Genomic DNA, 19,075 nt, shown 5'->3' on the forward strand with positions numbered 1-19,075 from the left:
AAGAAGAAGAAAGATCGGATGGTCCAAGCAAGGAACTGGTCCACGCGCAGCGCAGCCACGAGGTGGCCGGCAGCGGCAGCGATGGCTGGGGAGGGGGCTGGCTGGGGGAGGGGCGGGGAGAGGAGGAGGAGGAGGAAGAGGAAGGCCGGCCCCCATCAGATGCGCTCTTCCACCACCACCACCACCACACACACACACACACACACACACGTTCCAGAGAAACGTGTCGGGCTGGTCCCCAAAAGGCGTGGGAATGAATGCGCCCTGGTTTAGGCTCCCGCGAGGTCAGCCAGCCGAGCTTTGTCTCCCCACCGGGGCTGGGAATCAATCGGCCGGCTCTGGATGGGTGCGCAACCTGCGCTAAACCGGGGGTGGGGGGGAAACCAGCCCCAGGAGTCTTTGAGGAGGTCAAAGACTTGATTACAGATTAAGAGAGTAGGAAGGGACCTTGCAGGTCATCTAGTCCAACCCCGCCGATGGTTTGGATGGGGCAACACGGGGTGATTTTGATTTGGATGTGTGCGTGGGACGTTTTGTGTGGATGGAGGATTGCAATGAAAAGGGGGTTTTGCTCTGGTTTTTGAACCCCGGGAACGACGGGCCCTTATCCACGCCATGCATCCTTTTAGGAAGGAGGCTCTGAGTTCAAATCCTAACTCTTCCACGTAAACATGGACCTTTTTCTCTGCTGCTGAATCCCAAAACGGCCTCTTTGTTTCTTTTTTTATTTAATTTACATGTCACCCATCTGACGAGCCAGACTCATTGGGCCACTTACAGTACAGGTAGTCCTCAACTTATAACGGTTTGTTTAGGGACCGAACTTACGCCGGGAGTGAAAAAAGGGATTGAGGATCGTTTTCACACTTGTGACCGTTGCAGCATCCCCAGGGTCACGTGATCAAAATTCAGACGCTCGGCGACTGACTCATACTTACGACGGTCACAGTGTCCAGGGCTCACGCGATCCCCCTTTTGCGACCTTCTGACAAGCCAAGTCAAGGGGGAAGCCAGATTCGCTGAACGACCGTGTGACTCACTTAACAAATGCAATGATTCGCTTAACAGACCGTGGGCAGACAAGTGGTGAAAAAATGGGGCAAAACTCCCTTAAAAAAATGTCTCGCCTAGCAACAGAAATTGTGGACTCGGTTGCGGTCGTAAGTCGAGGTCTACCTTATGTGCTGCTTCGGCTAAACCATAAATTTGATCCGAATTTGCCATTCCCAAGAGTTTTGCTTTGGACCAATTTGTGCCCCAGCAGGATTTGGCTCTTTGAAAGTTGTCACATCCAGCAGGAATTCCACCCGAAGACATTTTGACACCTTTATAGATTAACAGAGTTGGAAGGGACCTTGTAGGTCATCTAGTCCAACCCCATGCCCTAGCGGGAGACCCTACACCAGTGGTTCCCAACCAGTGTGCCGCGGCACTAAGGGGTGCCGTGAGATCTTTTGAGGGTGCCGGGAACTTTTGAGCTACGGAGATTTTAAATATCTATTTCCTTATAAGGGTGCCGGGAACTTTTGAAAGGCTTTCCAAGGGTGCCTCAAACAAGAAAAGGTTGTGCCTCAAACAAGAAAAGGTTGGGAACCACTGCCCTACACCATTTTACCTTGTGTGTGTGTTTTTTAAAGAATTCTAATTTTGAAAAGAATAATAATAATAAACTGGAAAAACTGGAATTTGGTCGCCTTTGCTTATCCCTGGATGTTATTCGAGTTTATTTTAATTCCTTCTCCCTCGTCAGTTTTTATGTGCCGAGACAGCAGACTTCTTTCCTTACAATGCTGCGTCTGCACAACTTATCCGTGATTTCACAATTAATGACAAGGCAGGTCGGTATTTCTCAACCTCAGCAACTTAAGAGGGGTGGACGTCAGTTCCCAGAATTCCTCAGTCAGCTCTGCAGTGATTGGACTTAACAGTCGTGGCGAGAAACGATCTAAAATCAGACCCAACTCATTAAATAACCAGCACTGGGAATTCTGATCCCCAAATTGGTCGTAAAATCAAGGACTCCCTAAGTATTTGGTTGCTTTGAATGTGAAAAAAATGGACATTTACTTAATATACAGTAGTGGCCAAAATTGTGGAAACCTTTTGCGAAAAGTGTATTGTTGAGGTTTGATTGCTAATAACATCACTTTTTGGAGGGGAGTTTCAAGATAATCCTATTCCACTGCTGGAATGGCCTGGGAATAGCCCAGATCTTCACCCAATTGAAAATCTATGGAGCCGACTAAAGAAACTGCTTAGTCAGAAGCGACCCAGCAATAAAACCCAGTTAATAGAAGCAATCATTCAATCTTGGTTTCACATTAGAACAGCTGCAGAACTAAAAGACTCGGTTCACTCCATGGGAAGACGTTGTAGGGCCATAATTCATGCTAAAGGTTACCCAACAAAGTATTAACTGACATGGTGATCATTTTTGCATATCTCGTTTTTTTCTATGGTGATCATTTCTGTATATCTTGCTTTTTTCTACGTGTTTCACTTTTCTTCTTTATACCGTAACTGCTATTCTAATAGCAAATCCTTCATAAAAGTGATGGCATTACATTCTGGATTAAATTATCTTTCCATCAATATAGAATTTTATAGTACTACTCCAAAAAAAAGTGGCGTTATTAGCTAAGTTTTAGAAAATACATTTTTCCCAAAAGGTTTCCACAATTTTGGCCACGACTGTAGGTAGTCCTCAACGTTATGACCACGATCGAGCCCGAAATTTATGTCGCTGAGTGAGAAATTTGTGAAGAGAGTTTTTTTTCCCCACCTTCCAATTTTACAACTTTTCTCTCCGCCTTTGTTAAAGCGAATCACTGCGGTTCTTAAAATTAGCAACACGGCCGTTAAGTGAATCCGGTTTGCCCATGGACCTTGCTCGTCAGAAGGTCGCGAACAAAGGGGATCCCGGGAAACTGCAACCGTCGTGAGTTGGTTGCAAAACATCCAGTTGTGAATGCTCCAACACTGGAAATTTGAAAGAAAATGTTGGATAACCATTTGTCTGAAATGGTGTAGGGTTTCCTGCCTGGGCAGGGGGTTGGACTAGAAGACCTCCAAGGTCCCTTCCAACTCTTGTTGTTGTTGTTATTATTATCTGAATGGCCACGGGGATGCAGCAACGGTTGTCGGTGTAAAAAACTGTCTAGGTCACTTTGATTTTAAGTGCCATGCTAACTTCATGCAGTTGTTTAACTATTGTAACTGCAGAAAAAATAATTGCTACCAACTTGCCTTCCATTGAGGACCTGTATACTGCACGAATCAAGAAGAGGGCCGTGAAAATATTTGCAGATCCCTCGCATCCTGGACATAAACTGTTTCAACTCCTACCCTCAAAACGACGCTATAGAGCACTGCACACCAGAACAACTAGACACAAGAAGAGTTTTTTCCCGAAGGCCATCACTCTGCTAAACAAATAATTCCCTCAACACTGTCAGACTATTTACTGAATCTGCACTACTATTAATCTTCTCATCGTTCCCATCACCAATCTCTTTCCACTTATGACTGTATGACTATAACTTGTTGCTGGCAATCCTTATGATTTATATTGATATATTGATCATCAATTGTGTTGTAAATGTTGTACCTTGATGAACGTATCTTTTCTTTTATGTACACTGAGAGCATATGCACCAAGACAAATTCCTTGTGTGTCCAATCACACTTGGCCAATAAAATTCTATTCTATTCTATTCTAATTTGAGGGTTACCTGCGCAGACCTTAGAGAGGGTCTTCAAGTAGGGGTTTCCCAGGGCTGCAGGGAGAAACCCTGCCCTAGAGGGATCTTGGGGGGGTGTCCTTTCTCCCCCCCCCACATCCTTGTCCCCATCTGGGAAAAATCTTTCTCGAGAGAAAACTGGCATTTTTCGCCAGCTGCCCCACATCTTTTAAAAGTCCCATGGCTTTGCTTGCCAGCACCCGGCTGGAACCGAAGACACTCTTTCTTTGTGCTTTTAATCCTCTGCCCACCCCCCCTACTTCCCCCTCCCTTTATTTTATCCTTCCCGTCCTGCGACCTCCGCCCGCCCCGGTTTTTTTTCCAGAATTTTGAGACGCTGGGAAGCACAAAGCAAGCCATTGTTTGGATTTTTTTTTTTTAAAAAAAAGGATCTCGGGAGAAATTAGCCAGGGACTTGGTGGAAGACCAGCTTGGGAGAGGCTGTGTGTTGGACTGAAAGCCATCTGTTTGTGTGTGTGTGTGTGTCTCAGGCAAGGGAGCGGAAAGAGAGAAGGGGTGTGGTAGTTGTCATTGGGGGTGGGGGGCCTCCAGCACAAAACCCAGTTAAGGCAACGCCAAGTGTTTTTTTTCAACTGGACTTTGTTTTCTTCTGAAGACGTTTCGCTTCTCATCCAAGAAGCTTCTTCAGCTCTGACTGGATGGCAAGGAAGGGAAGGATTGGTACTCCTTGCAGACAGCTGGTCATTTGCATCCTTTTCGAGGGTCGTTGAGGCCACTTGGAATTTTATCTGTGTCTTCAGGGTCACCTGAGTAGTTTCAGCAGTTCCAAGAAGGCTCCGCAGGTCATTTGCACCACTCAGGTGACCCTGAGGACACAGACAAACCACCAAGTGGCCTCAATGACCCTCTAAAGGGATTCAAATGACCATCTGTCTGCAAGGAGCATCAATCCTTCCCTTCCCCACCATCCAAGTCAGAGCTGAAGAAGCTTCTGGGATGAGAAGCGAAACGTTTTCGAAGAAAAAAACCCAGAAAGTCCTGTTGCCTCTTGAAAACAAAAAAGCACTTTTGGGACAATCGTGACCTGGGATGACGGAGAATCTCCATAGACATTTAAGGCAGCCAAATTATGTTTCCTCGATTTATGACAGCAGTCGGCACCGGGATTTTAATCGCTAAGTGAGGCAGTTTTTAAGTGAGCTTTGCCCCGTTTGGGGAGGCTTTGCAAATCCCTGCAGTCGTTAAATGAAGCGAATCCGGCTTAGATGGACTCAACAGGGAAAACTTTACCTTTTACAACAGTCCTCGACTTACGTCAGTTCAGTTAGTGACCATTCAAAGTTACGACGGCACTAAAAAAAAAATGTTGACTTTTGACCGTTTTTCAGTTACGAGCTTTGTAGCATCCCCGTGATCACGGGATCAGAAATCCATACGCTTGGCGACTGGTTCATACATACGACAGTTGCTGCTGCCCGAGGTCACGTGATCCCCTTTGGCGAGCAAAATCAAAGAAGGGTTTACTAACTTAGGAACTGCGGCGGTTCGCTTAACCGCCATGGCAAGGAAGGTCGTAAAATGGGGCAAAACTCACCTGACAAGTGTCTCAATTAATGACGAGAGGCTCCAATATGGTCGTAAATCGAGGACTATCTGTAATTAGGAAAATTTGTGATCTCAAGTGTATACTCCAGCATCTTAAGCCAGTCCACTATACTGGCTGGCTTTCTAGCGAACGGGAAAAAGGACAATTTTCTGCTTGCATCTCCCTCCTCGATCATTTGAGGCTACTACAGAGTGGGGTAGGGGGGAGCGCCGCACATATCAGCTAGCCTGTATTTAATCCCAACAGATGGCCTTTCTTTCTGCGGCATTCCCCAGGACAGCTGCAAGAAGGGTGAGTAAGGAAATGGGATCCCCCCACCCCGCTCCCCAAAAGAAATGTCCAACAGCCGGTTCAAGCTGATCTGGAAAAACAGAAGCAGAGGTTGAGGGCGGGGAAAAGCAAGTGGCGGTCCAGGAAAACAAGCCTAGGGGTTAAAACTGGGAATATGAGAGAAAATATAGGGCCTCTGGTGGCTCAGCAGACTAATGCAGTCTGTTATTAACACAGCTGCTTGCAATTACTGCAGGTTCAAGTCCCACCAGGCCCAAGGTTGACTCAGCCTTCCATCCTTTATAAGGTAGATAAAATGAGGACCCAGATTGTTGGGGGCAATAAAAAGTTGACTTTGTATATAATATACAAATGGATGAAGACTATTGCTTAACACAATGTAAGCCGCCCTGAGTCTTCGGAGAAGGGTGGGATATAAATTCAAATAAAATAAAATAAAAATCCCTGAAGCCGATGATAAATGATTTTTTTGGTATTTTTTTGCGAAGAAAATTCCGTGAATTTGTCTGTGGAATCGTGCTGGAGTTGCACTTAACTCAAGAGTAGTATTTCTCAACTTGGTTGACTGTTAAGATAGCTGGACTTTGACTCCCAGAATTCCCCAGCCAGCATGCTTTAAGAAATGGACTTCAACTCCCAGAATTCCCCAGCCAGCATGCTTTAAGAAATGGACTTCAACTCCCAGAATTCCCTAGCCATGCTTTAAGAGATGGACTTCAACTCCCAGAATTCCCCAGCCAGTATGCTTTAAGAAATGGACTTCAACTCCCAGAATTCCCCAGCCAGTATGCTTTAAGAAATGGACTTCGACTCCCAGAATTCCCCAGCCAGCATGCTTTAAGAAATGGACTTCAACTCCCAGAATTCCCCAGCCAGTATGCTTTAAGAAATGGACTTCGACTCCCAGAATTCCCCAGCCAGTATGCTTTAAGAAATGGACTTCAACTCCCAGAATTCCCTAGCCATGCTTTAAGAGATGGACTTCAACTCCCAGAATCCCCCAGCCAGCATGCTTTAAGAGATGGACTTCGACTTCCAGAATTCCCCAGCCAGCCTGTTGGCTGGAAAATTCTGGGAGTTGAAGTCCACTCATCTTAAAATTCCCCAGGTTGAGAAAGAGAATGTTTTTTCCTTTTCACCCCCACTCAGAAAAGGGAAGAACAAGATCTCCAGAATCTCTGACTTTTATTTACAAAACAATCCGTTTCTGAGCTCCAACCACAAAGATGCAAAAAACAAAACAAAAAAAACCACCAAAAAAACCTAGGTAAGATTTTAGGGTAGGCAGCGGGGAGACGGAGAAGGTGTTTTTTTTAAAAAAAAAAAAAAGAAGAAGGGGGGGGAAGAGAGGAAGACGTTTTAGAACTTGAATTCCTTGTATTTCTTGGCTCCAGCTCGGCTGTCCTGCGGCTGTGCTTTCCGTTTCTTTTGCTGAAAGGAAGAAATAAAATACAAAAAGTTGGGTGTGTTTATGACAGCTTAATAGTCAGGGATCCCCGATTTCCTTCTGTTGTCCATGATTGGGGAATCCTCAGTTCCCTTCAATTAGTCCACCAATCTTCCTTTGACCAGCATAGCATCTCCGGTCCAGGCTTCGGTGTCAGATTTTCCCAGCATCCTTTGGGGGGTGCGGGGGGGGACCCTGAGCTGCTATTGGCTCCTCTTAGCCGAAGAGACTGACTTGACTCACCTGTTAAACAGGCCCCATGTGGGTTGCCATTCACCAGCAAAACAGCTACACTCAACTTTGGGGTATGATTTTTTTTTTTTTAGAACAGACTGCCGATGGTCTCACCTGGGGGAGCCTAGAGGATAGCCTGACAATGCAAGGGGTCCTCTAGTTAATATAGGCTGGGGAGGGGGAGCCACACTGGACAATGGGAAGCAAGTTTTCTCGGTAGCGCTTTCTCCGGGCTCTGGGTATCCTTCTGAGTGTGAAGGATTAGATTAGATTTTGCAGTATCCTTCCCCTGGAGTGGGGAGGGAACGGGGATTTTGCAGTATCCTTCCCCTGGAGTGGGGAGGGAATGGAGATTTTGCAATATCCTTCCCCTGGAGTGGGGAGGGAATGGGGATTTTGCAGTATCCTTCCCCTGGAGTGGGGAGGGAATGGAGATTTTGCAATATCCTTCCCCTGGAGTGGGGTGAGAATGGAGATTTTGCAGTATCCTTCCCCTGGAGTGGGGAGGGAATGGGGATTTTGCAGTATTCTTCCCCTGGAGTGGGGAGGGAATGGGGATTTTGCAGTATCTTTCCCCTGGAGTGGGGTGGGAATGGAGATTTTGCGGTATCCTTCCCCTGGAGTGGGAGGAAGGATTTTGCAGTATCCTTCCCTGGAGTGGGAGGAATGGGGATTTTGCAGTATCCTTCCCTGGAGTGGGGTGGGAATGGAGATTTTATGTATCCTTCCCTGGGTGGGAGGAATGGGGATTTTGCAATATCCTTCCCCTGGAGTGGGGAGGGAATGGGGATTTTGCAATATCCTTCCCCTGGAGTGGGGTGAGAATGGAGATTTTGCGGTATCCTTCCCCTGGAGTGGGGAGGGAATGGGGATTTTGCAGTATCCTTCCCCCGGAGTGGGGTGGGAATGGAGATTTTGCGGTATCCTTCCCCTGGAGTGGGGAGGTAATGGGGATTTTGCAGTAACCTTCCCCTGGAGTGGGGAGGGAATGGAGATTTTGCGGTATCCTTCCCCTGGAGTGGGGAGGGAATGGAGATTTTGCGGTATCCTTCCCCTGGAGTGGGGAGGTAATGGGGATTTTGCAGTAACCTTCCCCTGGAGTGGGGAGGTAATGGGGATTTTGCAGTATCCTTCCCCTGGAGTGGGGAGGGAATGGGGATTTTGCAGTATCCTTCTCCTGGAGTGGGGTGAGAATGGGGATTATGCAGTATCCTTCCCCTGGAGTGGGGAGGTAATGGGGATTTTGCAGTATCCTTCCCCTGCCACACCCACCAAGCCATGCCACGCCCACCAAGTCACACCCACAGAACCAATAGTAAAAAAATTTGAAACCCACCACTGGTTTCCACCCATTCCTTCTTGCCCCAGTAACAAAATTGTTGGTCTTTTCCTCTTTTGTTTGATTTTTTAGGGTGTCAATCCGATTTGGCAGGACGGAAGGCGCCGCCTCTCACCTTCTGTTTGGCCGCGTGCTCGGCCACCATGTCGCTAAAATCCTCCTTCTCCACTTGAGCCTGCTGCTCTCGGACGTGCTCCTCGTACTTCTGGGTCATGGCCATGGGATCGAGCTCCAACTCCTCGGGTGCCAGGGCGACTTCCACCCCTTGGATTTCGGGGACCGGCCCTTTGCGGCTCATGACCTATGGGGAGAGTGAAAGGAGCCGGGCAAGGGGGAGACATCAGTTTAGGGATGAAGAAGGTCACTAAGAAGAGCTCTTGAAGCTACGATGGACTGCTGGGCAGTTTAAGGGCAGATCTCGAGCCGGCGGGCACTGCCAACAACACTCTGGCAGCTTCGCTCCGGAGGAGGCGAATTTTTGTGACCAATGTCAAAAATCATAAGCAATTGGTTGACTTAACAAGCCAAGTTACAGGGGAATGAAGTAGAAGTGTTTGATTCACAGCACTGCAGTGTTTCTCAAATGTGATAAGTTTGAAGATGGGTGGATTTCAACTCCCAGAATTCTGGGAGCTGAAGTCCACCCATCTTAAAGCATGCTGGCTGGGGGATTCTGGGAGCTGAAGTCCACCCATCTTAAAGCATGCTGGCTGGGGGATTCTGGGAGCTGAAGTCCACCCATCTTAAAGCATGCTGGCTGGGGGATTCTGGGAGCTGAAGTCCACCCATCTTAAAGCATGCTAGTTGGGGGATTCTGGGAGCTGAAGTCCACCCATCTTAAAGCATGCTAGTTGGGGGATTCTGGGAGTTGAAGCCCACCCCTCTTAAAGCATGCTGGCTGGGGGATTCTGGGAGCTGAAGGCCACCCATCTTAAAGCATGCTAGTTGGGGGATTCTGGGAGTTGAAGCCCACCCCTCTTAAAGCATGCTGGCTGGGGGGTTCTGGGAGCTGAAGTCCACCCATCTTAAAGCATGCTAGTTGGGGGATTCTGGGAGTTGGACTGTGATCTTCCCATCTGGCTTCTGATGAGTAAAGTCAACGAAGCCAGATTCACTTAACAACTGCAGTGTTCAGTTAGCCACCGGAGTGATTCACTTAACAACCATGGCCAAAATACAGGTAAGGCCTCAACATACGACCACAATGAAGCCCAAAACATACGTAAGACGTTTGTGAAGCAAGTTTTGCCCCGTTTTATGACTTTTCCTTGCCACAGCCGTTCAGTGAATCACTGTTGTTGTTCAATGAATAACACGACTGTGTAGAGACTCCTGGCTTCCCCTTTGACCCTGCTTGTCAGAAAGCCGCGAAAGATGATCACATGATCTTGGGATGCTGCAACCTTCACAAATGTGAGTCAGCTGTCAAGCATCCAAATGTGAATCATGTGACCATATGGATGCTGCAAAGGTTCAAAAAATCTGAAAACTGGTCGTGTCCCTTTTTTCAGTGTTGTTGTTAAGTTCAGTCACTAAGTGAAGTTGCTAAGTTGAGGACTCTCTGTAGTATGGTAATAAAATCAGGTGCAACTGATTTAACTGATTTGCTTAGTAGCGGAAATTCAGGCCCCAACTGTGTCGTTAAGTCAAGGATTAACTGCGTTGCACAGCCATAACCCAAGGCCCAGATCTCCAACCACATTCTGCCGAACTACAATTCCCAGCATTCTTTGTAAGGTTGAAATGTGACTTTTTTATTATTATTATTTGAATTTATATCCCGCCCTTCTCCAAAGACTCAGGGTGGCTATTGTGTTAAGCAATAGTCTTCATCCATTTGTATATTATATACAAAGTCAACTTTGTACTGGACTAGAATTTTAATTTTAAATTTAATCTTAATGGGGTTTTATCATTTTAATTGTAATTTTAAATTTTGGCCTATTTAAATAAGTTTTTTGATTTAGTGTTTTATCTTGTATTATATTTGTATTTTTATCGGGCTGTAAACCGCCCTGAGTCCTTCAGGAGATAGGGTGGTATAAAAATTTGATTAAATAAATAAATAAATAAATAAACTTAATTGCTCCCAACAATCTGGGTCCTCATTTTACCTACCTTATAAAGGATGGAAGGCTGAGTCAACCTTGGGCCTGGTGGGACTTGAACTTGCAGTAATTGCAAGCAGCTGCTGTTAATAACAGACAGACTTAGTCTGCTGAGCCACCAGAGGCCCCTTACTATGCCTTACTAAACCACCTGACCTTCAAAGGGCTCCAAGGACATGGAGAAAACGGTATGCGGGTATTCCTTGACTTGCAACAGTTTGTTTAGTGACTGTCTGAAGTTACAACGGCACTGAAAAAAAGTGACTTATGACCGTTTTTTTCACACTTACGACCGCTGCAGCATCCCCAGGGTCATGTGAATTACATTCGGACGCTTGACAACTGGTTCATAGTTATGACGGTCGTATTAACGCCCAGGGGTCATGTGATCGTATTTTTGCTATCTTCTGACAAGCAGAATCAATGAGGAAGCCAGATTCAATTAACAACTTCGTTACTAATTTAGCAAGGGCAGTGAGTCCCTTAACAAACGAGGCACGAAAAGTTGTAAAATGAGGAAAAATCAACTTAGCAGATTTCTCACTCGGCAACATAAATTCTGGGCTCCGTTGTGGGTCGTAAGTCGAGGACTATCGTTAAGCAAAAGAGCCCATCTTAAGCAAAGGGCCCATCTTAAGCAAAAGAGAGACCGACCCAATCCTTACCGTGGCCATGTCATAGATATGTGTGGATCCCATCATGGCACCTCCAACTGTTGGCATCCGCTTCTCTGGCAGAACTGTGAATAGTTGGGGCGTCTCGCTTCTGTTGGGCACAGAACAGGCAGGTAGGAGAAAGCAGGAAAAAATGAATGAATGAATGAATAAACCAACCATGAATGAATGAATGAATGAATGAATGAATAAACCAACCAACCATGAATGAATGAACCAACCAACCAACCATGAATAAATGAATGAATGAATAAACCAACCAATCATGAATGAATGAACCAACCAACCAAACATGAATGAATAAATGAATGAATAAACCAACCAACCAACCATGAATGAATAAACCAACCAACCAACCAACCAACCATGAATGAATGAATAAACCAACCAATCATGAATGAATGAACCAACCAACCAACCATGAATGAATAAATGAATGAATAAACCAACCATGAATGAATAAATGAATGAATAAACCAACCAACCAACCATGAATGAATGAACCAACCAACCAACCATGAATAAATGAATGAATGAATAAACCAACCAATCATGAATGAATGAACCAACCAACCAACCATGAATGAATAAATGAATGAATAAACCAACCAACCAACCAACCATGAATGAATGAACCAACCAACCAACCAACCATGAATGAATTAATGAATGAATAAACTAACCAACCATGAATGAATGAATGAATGAACCAACCAACCAATGAATGAATGAATAAATAAATGAATCAACCAACCAACCAAACATGAATGAATGAATGAACCAACCAACCAACCAACCAACCATATTGTGTTAAGAGGAAAAAATGGCCCTTCAGTTTTCCTGTACCCTCCCCACTGCTCTTCGCTCTAGAGTTGTGTCTTTCGGAATTGTCTTGTTTTACCAAGTTCTCTCTCTGAAAGGCCAACAAAATGTGTGTAGGACTCAATTAGGTGAACCTCTAGATCTCTCAAAACCCAACTTATTCCCCACCAGAGACGGTCTGCTAGTCCCCGAGAGGGGGGAGGGGATGTGAAGAGAGTGGAAAACGGAAATAAAAAAAGCCAATTTACCCGTCCATGGCTTCCTCGATCTTCTTCTTACGCAGCTCAATTAGCTCCGGTGTCTCCATGCCGGCGGGCACCGAAGAGAAGCCCCCTGGTGTGATTAGGCCACTAAAGGAGAAAGAGGAGAAACTGAGTCAGAACCAGGAGGAAAGAGCTAACCGAAAGGATACTCCCCCAGGTTAAGGAAGTCACTAATTTGGGGTGGGGAGAATCATACGATGCACTGAATCCTAACGCAGTCGCCTGGTCTAGTCATATTTGCCCAACAGGCTGATGGGAAACAGGACAAGGAGTAACGGGTGAAAGGTCATTAAAGGAACGCCCTGTTGTGGTCCGCCAGCAGCCTGCGGAGCTGGCAACGGAGTCGGACAGCGATGAGGCTAAGGTTAGGCCAGGGCCATCAGGAAGTGAAGTGCGGACTCCGGAGCCTCCAAAGACTGACAGTAGTGAGGCAGAGGAACAGGAGGAGCCTGTTCCTAATGCATGCATGAGAAGAGATGCCAGAAGGCAAGAGCAGCTCAAGCAAAGAGGACGACTTGGGAGTAAGGCCAGGAGATGATTGGGCCCTCCCATAAGACTTAAAACAGACCAGCAACAGCGTTTGGGCTTTGCCGGAAAACAACGTTGATAGCTTCATCTTATTGCATTTATTTTTGTATCTGTGAACAAAAATAAACGTTTGCCAAGAAAGGCCTTTGGCAGTTTGCCTAATTGGACCAAGGTTTGCGATAAAACTGAGGAATTTGTGTTGGGAGGAATTTGCTTTAATTTAATTGAACTACGCTGAGAATGAAGTAATTCTCAGCTGTTAGAATAAAGTTTGTTTGTTTTTTCACTGACTGAGTTTCCTACTACCCACTTGGACGTGGGTCACAACAGGCCCAGTCAGGAGCTGCCTGGCAGTGAGAACAATTCACCAGTGGAAGGGCTTCCCTCCTAGAGTTGTGGGTGCCCCATCACTGGGAGTAGACTGGACAACAATTTGACTGGGATTGTTGTGGCCCGCCGCCGGCCAGCGGGGCTGTCAACAGAGTCAGAGTCAGACAGTGAGGAGGTTGGGGAGGAACTTGGGCCAGTCCTGGGGGCTGGGGAAAGCTCGGAGGAGGGCTCTGCGTCGGAGGCAGAGAGGGAGATAGACAGCAGCGAGGCAGAGGAACAGCTGGAGCCCGTTCCCAGTGTGTGCATGCGCAGAGCTGCTAGAAGACAAGAACAACTCAGAAAGCAGGGTCGACTTGGGAGTAAAGCCACACCTTGGAGGTGATTGGCTCCTCCCATAGGAAACAAAAGAGGAGCAAACGGGGAGGGGGCTTTTGCAGGAAACAATTCGTTCGTTCGGTCGTTTCAAGAGTGGAAAATTCTGTTCGTGAGTCTAAGAGACTCTGTGCCAAGTTTTGCCTTATGCTGCGTTTGCAAACTAGTTACGTGGCAGCTTGCCAAGCGAGATAAGATGTGTGATAAATATTCCTTTGAAAAACTGTTTGGACAGGCCTTGTTGACTGTGAATGAATGGAATTCACAGTCGTGTAAATAAAAGAGGTTTGACTGGGACCAAGACTCTGCTTCCTGGTTTTTAAGGGAGCCTAGGTCAGAACAGGTAATTCTCTAATTCTGAAGCTCAACCTAGAGCCTTTCAAAACTAGACTGCACAACCAGGATAGTTTGAGGTCTCCTGCCTTGAGCAGGGGGTTGGACTAGAAGACCTCCGGGGTCTGTTCCAATGCGGTTATTCTGAAGCTCAACTGACAGGCGATTCAGCGAGAGGGGGGAGGCTGCCGGTTCTTATCCAGCTCATAGATGAGTGGCCAATCCCAACGCTTACTTTCTTTGTTTTTTATTTCTCATATTTGAGTGCACTATCTTTTATCCATCATTTTCCATTCATCTTATCTTCTAACTTTTATTTTTAGTTGTTTAGGGCTGCTCTTTTACCATTTAAAGGTAAAAGTTCCCCTTGCACATATGTGCTGGTCATTCCCGACTCAAGGGGGCGGTGCTCATCTCCGTTTCAAAGCCGAAGAGCCAGCGCTGTCTGAAGACGTCTCCGTGGTCATGTGGCCGGCATGACTCAATGCCAAAGGCGCACGGAACGCTGTTCCCTTCCCCACCGAAGGTGGTCCCTATTTTTCTACTTGCATTTTTTACCTGCTTTCGAACTGCTAGGTTGGCGGAAGCTGGGACAAGTCACGGGAGCTCACTCCATTACACAGCAGCACTAGGGATTCGAACCGCTGAACTGCCGACCTTTCGATTGATAAGCTCAGCATCTTACCCACTAAGCCACCGCATCCCTTTTTACCATTTACCCTCCTTTATTTTACCACCACCTTTCCTCTTCTCCTCCCCTTCTCTTCCTTCCTCCATCTCTTCCTTCTTTCTTTCCTCTCCTTCTCTTTCCAACTTCCCCTTCCCTTCCCCCACTCCTCTCTTCTTCCTCCCCTTCCTCCCCTCTCTCCTACTCCTCTCCACCCCAACACTTTCCTGCCTTTGAGTTTTCCATGGAGATTTGGATGCTTTTATCATCACATCTCCCCTATTTGGGAATCTCTCCCCCCCCAAAAAAAAGTAGAGTCTGACCTATCGGCAGGGGTGATGAAGCCCGTCTCGTCCGGCTTCTCTTCGTCACTATCCTCATCTTCTTCTTCCTCCGAGGATTCTTCGTCAGACGGCTCCAATTCCCCCCAAGGGGTCCGGTCTATCTCTTCTTCTTCGGTCTTAGCCTAAGGAAGGGAGGGAAGAAGAAAGATAGGAGGGAGGGAGGGAGAGAGAGAAGCAAGGAAGGGAAGAGAGGGGGAGGGAGGAGCAGAAGGGAAGAGAAAAAAGAGGGGAAGGAGGGAGGGAGGGAGGAGAAAGAGGAGGAGCGAAGGAGGGAGGAAGGAAGATGAGAGCGAGAGAGGGAAGGAAGGAAAGGGGGGAGGGAGGGAGGAGCAGAAGGGAAGAGGAAGAGGGAGGGAGGGAAAGAAGGAAAGGAAGAGAAAGAGAGGTGGAGGGAAGGAGGAGAAAGAGGAGGAGGGAAGGAGGGAGGAAGATGAGACCGAGAGAGGGAAGGAAGGAAGGAAAGGAGGAGGAGGAGAAGAAGGGAAGAGAAAGGGGAGGGAGGAGGAGGAGGAGAAGGAAGAGAAAGAGAGGTGGAGGGAAGGAGGAGAAAGAGGAGGAGGGAAGGAGGGAGGAAGATGAGAGCGAGAGAGGGAAGGAAGGAAGGAAAGGAGGGAGGGAGGAGAAGAAGGGAAGAGAAAGGGGGAGGGAGGGAGGAGGAGGAGAAGGGAAGAGAAAGAGAGGAGGGAAGGAAAGAGGGAGGAAGATGAGAGCAAGAGAGAAAAGGAAGGAAGGAAGGAAGGAAGGAAGGAAGGATGGAAGGAAGGAAAAACTGAAGCATGGCTGCCAATCCCTTAACAGCTACAAGCTGGGCAGCTGTCAATTTGTATAATTAAAAAAAAAGTACAATGGAGAAGGCTTGAGCAGTGACTGTGAAACTCTTTAAGAGCTGCTTCCAATGGAAAAGCAAAGATTCTCAGTCTTCAATTGATTGAAGGAAAAAAAGGAATTGGGTTAAAAAATGTTTGGTAACTGGGCAGATTCTCTACAGCACCTGATCTGCTGCCGCGTTTTGTCAGAGATATATTGGTCCTTCTGTCGCCACCCTGTTTTTTGGTAAAACAGGAGTATCCAACCTTGGCAACTTCAAGATGTGTGGACTTCAACTCCCAGAATTCCCCAGGTAGTTGAAGTCCACTTGCCTTGAAAGTAGAACTGATACAAATATATTCTTTGCTTGTAATATTCTGTGAACTACCAACAAGGTGACGGGAAAGATGGCTGGGGAATTCTGGGAGTTGAAATCCACCTCTCTTAAAGCGTGCTGGCTGGGGAATTCTGGGAATTGAAGCCCACCCATCTTAAAACATGGCTGGCTAGGGAATTCTGGGAGTTGAAGCCCACCCATCTAAAAGCATGGCTGGCTGGGGAATTCTGGGAATTGAAGCCCACCCATTTTAAAACATGGCTGGCTGGGAAATTCTGGGAATTGAAGCCCACCCATCTTAAAACATGGCTGGCTAGGGAATTCTGGGAGTTGAAGCCCACCCATCTTAAAACATGGCTGGCTGGGGAATTTTGGGAATTGAAGCCCACCCATCTTAAAGCATGGCTGGCTGTGGAATTCTGGGAATTGAAGCCCATCCATCTTAAAACATGGCTGGCTGTGGAATTCTGGGAATTGAAGCCCATCCATCTTAAAACATGGCTGGCTGAGGAATTCTGGGAATTGAAGCCCATCCATCTTAAAACATGGCTGGCTGTGGAATTCTGGGAATTGAAGCCCATCCATCTTAAAACATGGCTGGCTGAGGAATTCTGGGAATTGAAGCCCATCCATCTTAAAACATGGCTGGCTGAGAATTCTGGGAATTGAAGTCCACTCATCTTCAAACATGGCTGGCTGTGGAATTCTGGAATTGAAGTCCACCATCTTAAAACATGGCTGGCTGGGGAATTCTGGGAATTGAAGCCCACCCATCTTAAAACATGGCTGGCTAGGGAATTCTGGGAGTTGAAGCCCACCCATCTAAAAGCATGGCTGGCTGGGGAATTCTGGGAATTGAAGCCCACCCATTTTAAAACATGGCTGGCTGGGAAATTCTGGGAATTGAAGCCCACCCATCTTAAAACATGGCTGGCTGGGAAATTCTGGGAATTGAAGCCCACCCATCTTAAAACATGGCTGGCTGGGGAATTTTGGGAATTGAAGCCCACCCATCTTAAAACATGGCTGGCTGGGGAATTTTGGGAATTGAAGCCCACCCATCTTAAAGCATGGCTGGCTGTGGAATTCTGGGAATTGAAGCCCATCCATCTTAAAACATGGCTGGCTGAGGAATTCTGGGAATTGAAGCCCATCCATCTTAAAACATGGCTGGCTGGGGAATTCTGGGAATTGAAGTCCACCCATCTTAAAACATGGCTGGCTAGGGAATTCTGGGAATTGAAGTCCACTCATCTTCAAACATGGCTGGCTGGGGAATTCTGGCAACTGAAGTCCACCAATCTAAAAGCATGGCTGGCTGAGGAATTCTGGGAATTAAAGCCCACCCATCTTAAAGCATGGCTGGCTGGGGAATTCTGGGAATTGAAGCCCACTCGTCTAAAAGCAAGCTGGCTGTGGAATTCTGGGAGTTGAAGTTCATCCATCTTGCAACTGCCAAGGTGGGAGGAAATACTGCTGTAAAGACTTACCTGGAATTCAGCAGCATTGGTCCCAAAGACATCGCCATAGAGTGGCTTCCCTGTCTCGTCCACAGGTGGTTTACCCCAGCCTCCGGCGTGATATCCAAACGAGCACCCCTATAGGAAAAAGAAATAATAGTGCCAGTTCTTTGGCAGTTCTTAAAACAAGCCACGATTCTGCGTTTCGCACCATCTCCTTAAGCACGATACACTGAGGAAGTGAGGAAGAGCTGCAGCAGAATTTCCCAATTCGAACGAATACAGGTCCTTGTACGTTACAGCAGATAATGTTTAACTGTCTTTGCTTGGGTTTTTTTTTCTTTTTTCTTTTATCAGTTGTTACTGAAGGAGCTTACAAAGGGCCTAAAAACTAACACAAACCAATAAAAAGTAAAAGAGAGAGAAAATGAAGGGAAAAAAGTCAAATGGGCTGAAAGTAATAAAAATAAATCCGAAGAGGAAACCTTCCAATAAATAGCGAATCTAAAGTTATGCATAGAAAAGAAAAGAAGCTTGCGCTTTTCCATTATCCATTTGGTTTTAATTGTTTCCATTCCATTGGGTTTTAATTGTTTTTATATTGTTATTTATTATATTGTTGTATTTTAAACATGGCTGTGAACCGCCCTGAGTCCTGCGGGAGATGGTGCGGTATAGAAGTTTAATTAATTAATTAATTAATTAATTTAAATTTATTTAAAATGGGGAAAATTGAACTTTCGTTGTTTCCGTGCGGAGAAAAAAAGCTGGATATATATATATATATATATATTTGTTTTCTGAGGTTTTCGTGGGTGTTTATATGTAGGTCTTTGGTTATTCGGGTTTTCTCCCGCGTAAAATTGGAAGTGTCTTGGCGACGTTTCGACGACGTCTCATTCGTCATTCTTCAGGCTTCAGCTTCGTGCTTCTGGGAGCAATGTGTGATTGCAGCTGTTTCTTCCTTTTTAACTGCTAGTGGGGGTTTGAACTGATTGGGTGGGAGCCTGGCTGTGCTCTGTTTGGATGGGTTTTTTTTTTGTGCTCTGATTGGCTGAGGGTGTGTCCTGTCTGGGTGAGGGCTTGGTTGTGCTCCGATTAGTCTGAGTTGCAGGGGGATTTGAGCTGGTGAGCTGCATTGCTGTTGTTTGGCTTCGTGTTCGTGGTTGTGCTACATCTTCATAGTGGGTGTCAGTCGTGCTTCTTCATTGCTCCTAGAAGCACGAAGCTGAAGCCTGAAGATGACGAATGAGACTTCGTCGAAACGTCGCCAAGACACTTCCAATTTTACGCGGGAGAAAACCCGAATAACCAAAGACCTATATATATATATCCAGCTTTTTTTCTCCGCACGGAAACAACGAAAGTTCAATTTTCCCCATTTTACGCAAAAAGCCTATAATGGATTTCCA

The 19,075-nt window shown here is 46.4% G+C and overlaps 1 protein-coding gene across 2 annotated transcripts in view; it reads right to left on the reverse strand.

Annotated features, from left to right (window-relative positions):
- Window positions 1-6,766: 6,766 nt before the first annotated feature.
- Window positions 6,767-19,075, reverse strand: part of SF3B2 (splicing factor 3b subunit 2) — a 34,909-nt gene continuing 22,600 nt past the window's right edge. For both annotated transcript variants that reach the window (XM_058160582.1, XM_058160583.1), the window contains 6 exons: window positions 17,694-17,801; window positions 15,039-15,181; window positions 12,471-12,572; window positions 11,392-11,491; window positions 8,734-8,919; window positions 6,767-7,029 (listed from right to left, as the gene is read on the reverse strand). In XM_058160582.1, the coding sequence (XP_058016565.1) occupies window positions 6,958-7,029; window positions 8,734-8,919; window positions 11,392-11,491; window positions 12,471-12,572; window positions 15,039-15,181; window positions 17,694-17,801 (711 nt within the window). In that variant the 3' untranslated portion in view covers window positions 6,767-6,957. The remainder of the gene's footprint in view (window positions 7,030-8,733; window positions 8,920-11,391; window positions 11,492-12,470; window positions 12,573-15,038; window positions 15,182-17,693; window positions 17,802-19,075) is intronic.

This window comes from Ahaetulla prasina, chromosome 17, assembly GCF_028640845.1.
Source record: "Ahaetulla prasina isolate Xishuangbanna chromosome 17, ASM2864084v1, whole genome shotgun sequence".
NCBI classification, from domain to species: domain Eukaryota; kingdom Metazoa; phylum Chordata; class Lepidosauria; order Squamata; family Colubridae; genus Ahaetulla; species Ahaetulla prasina.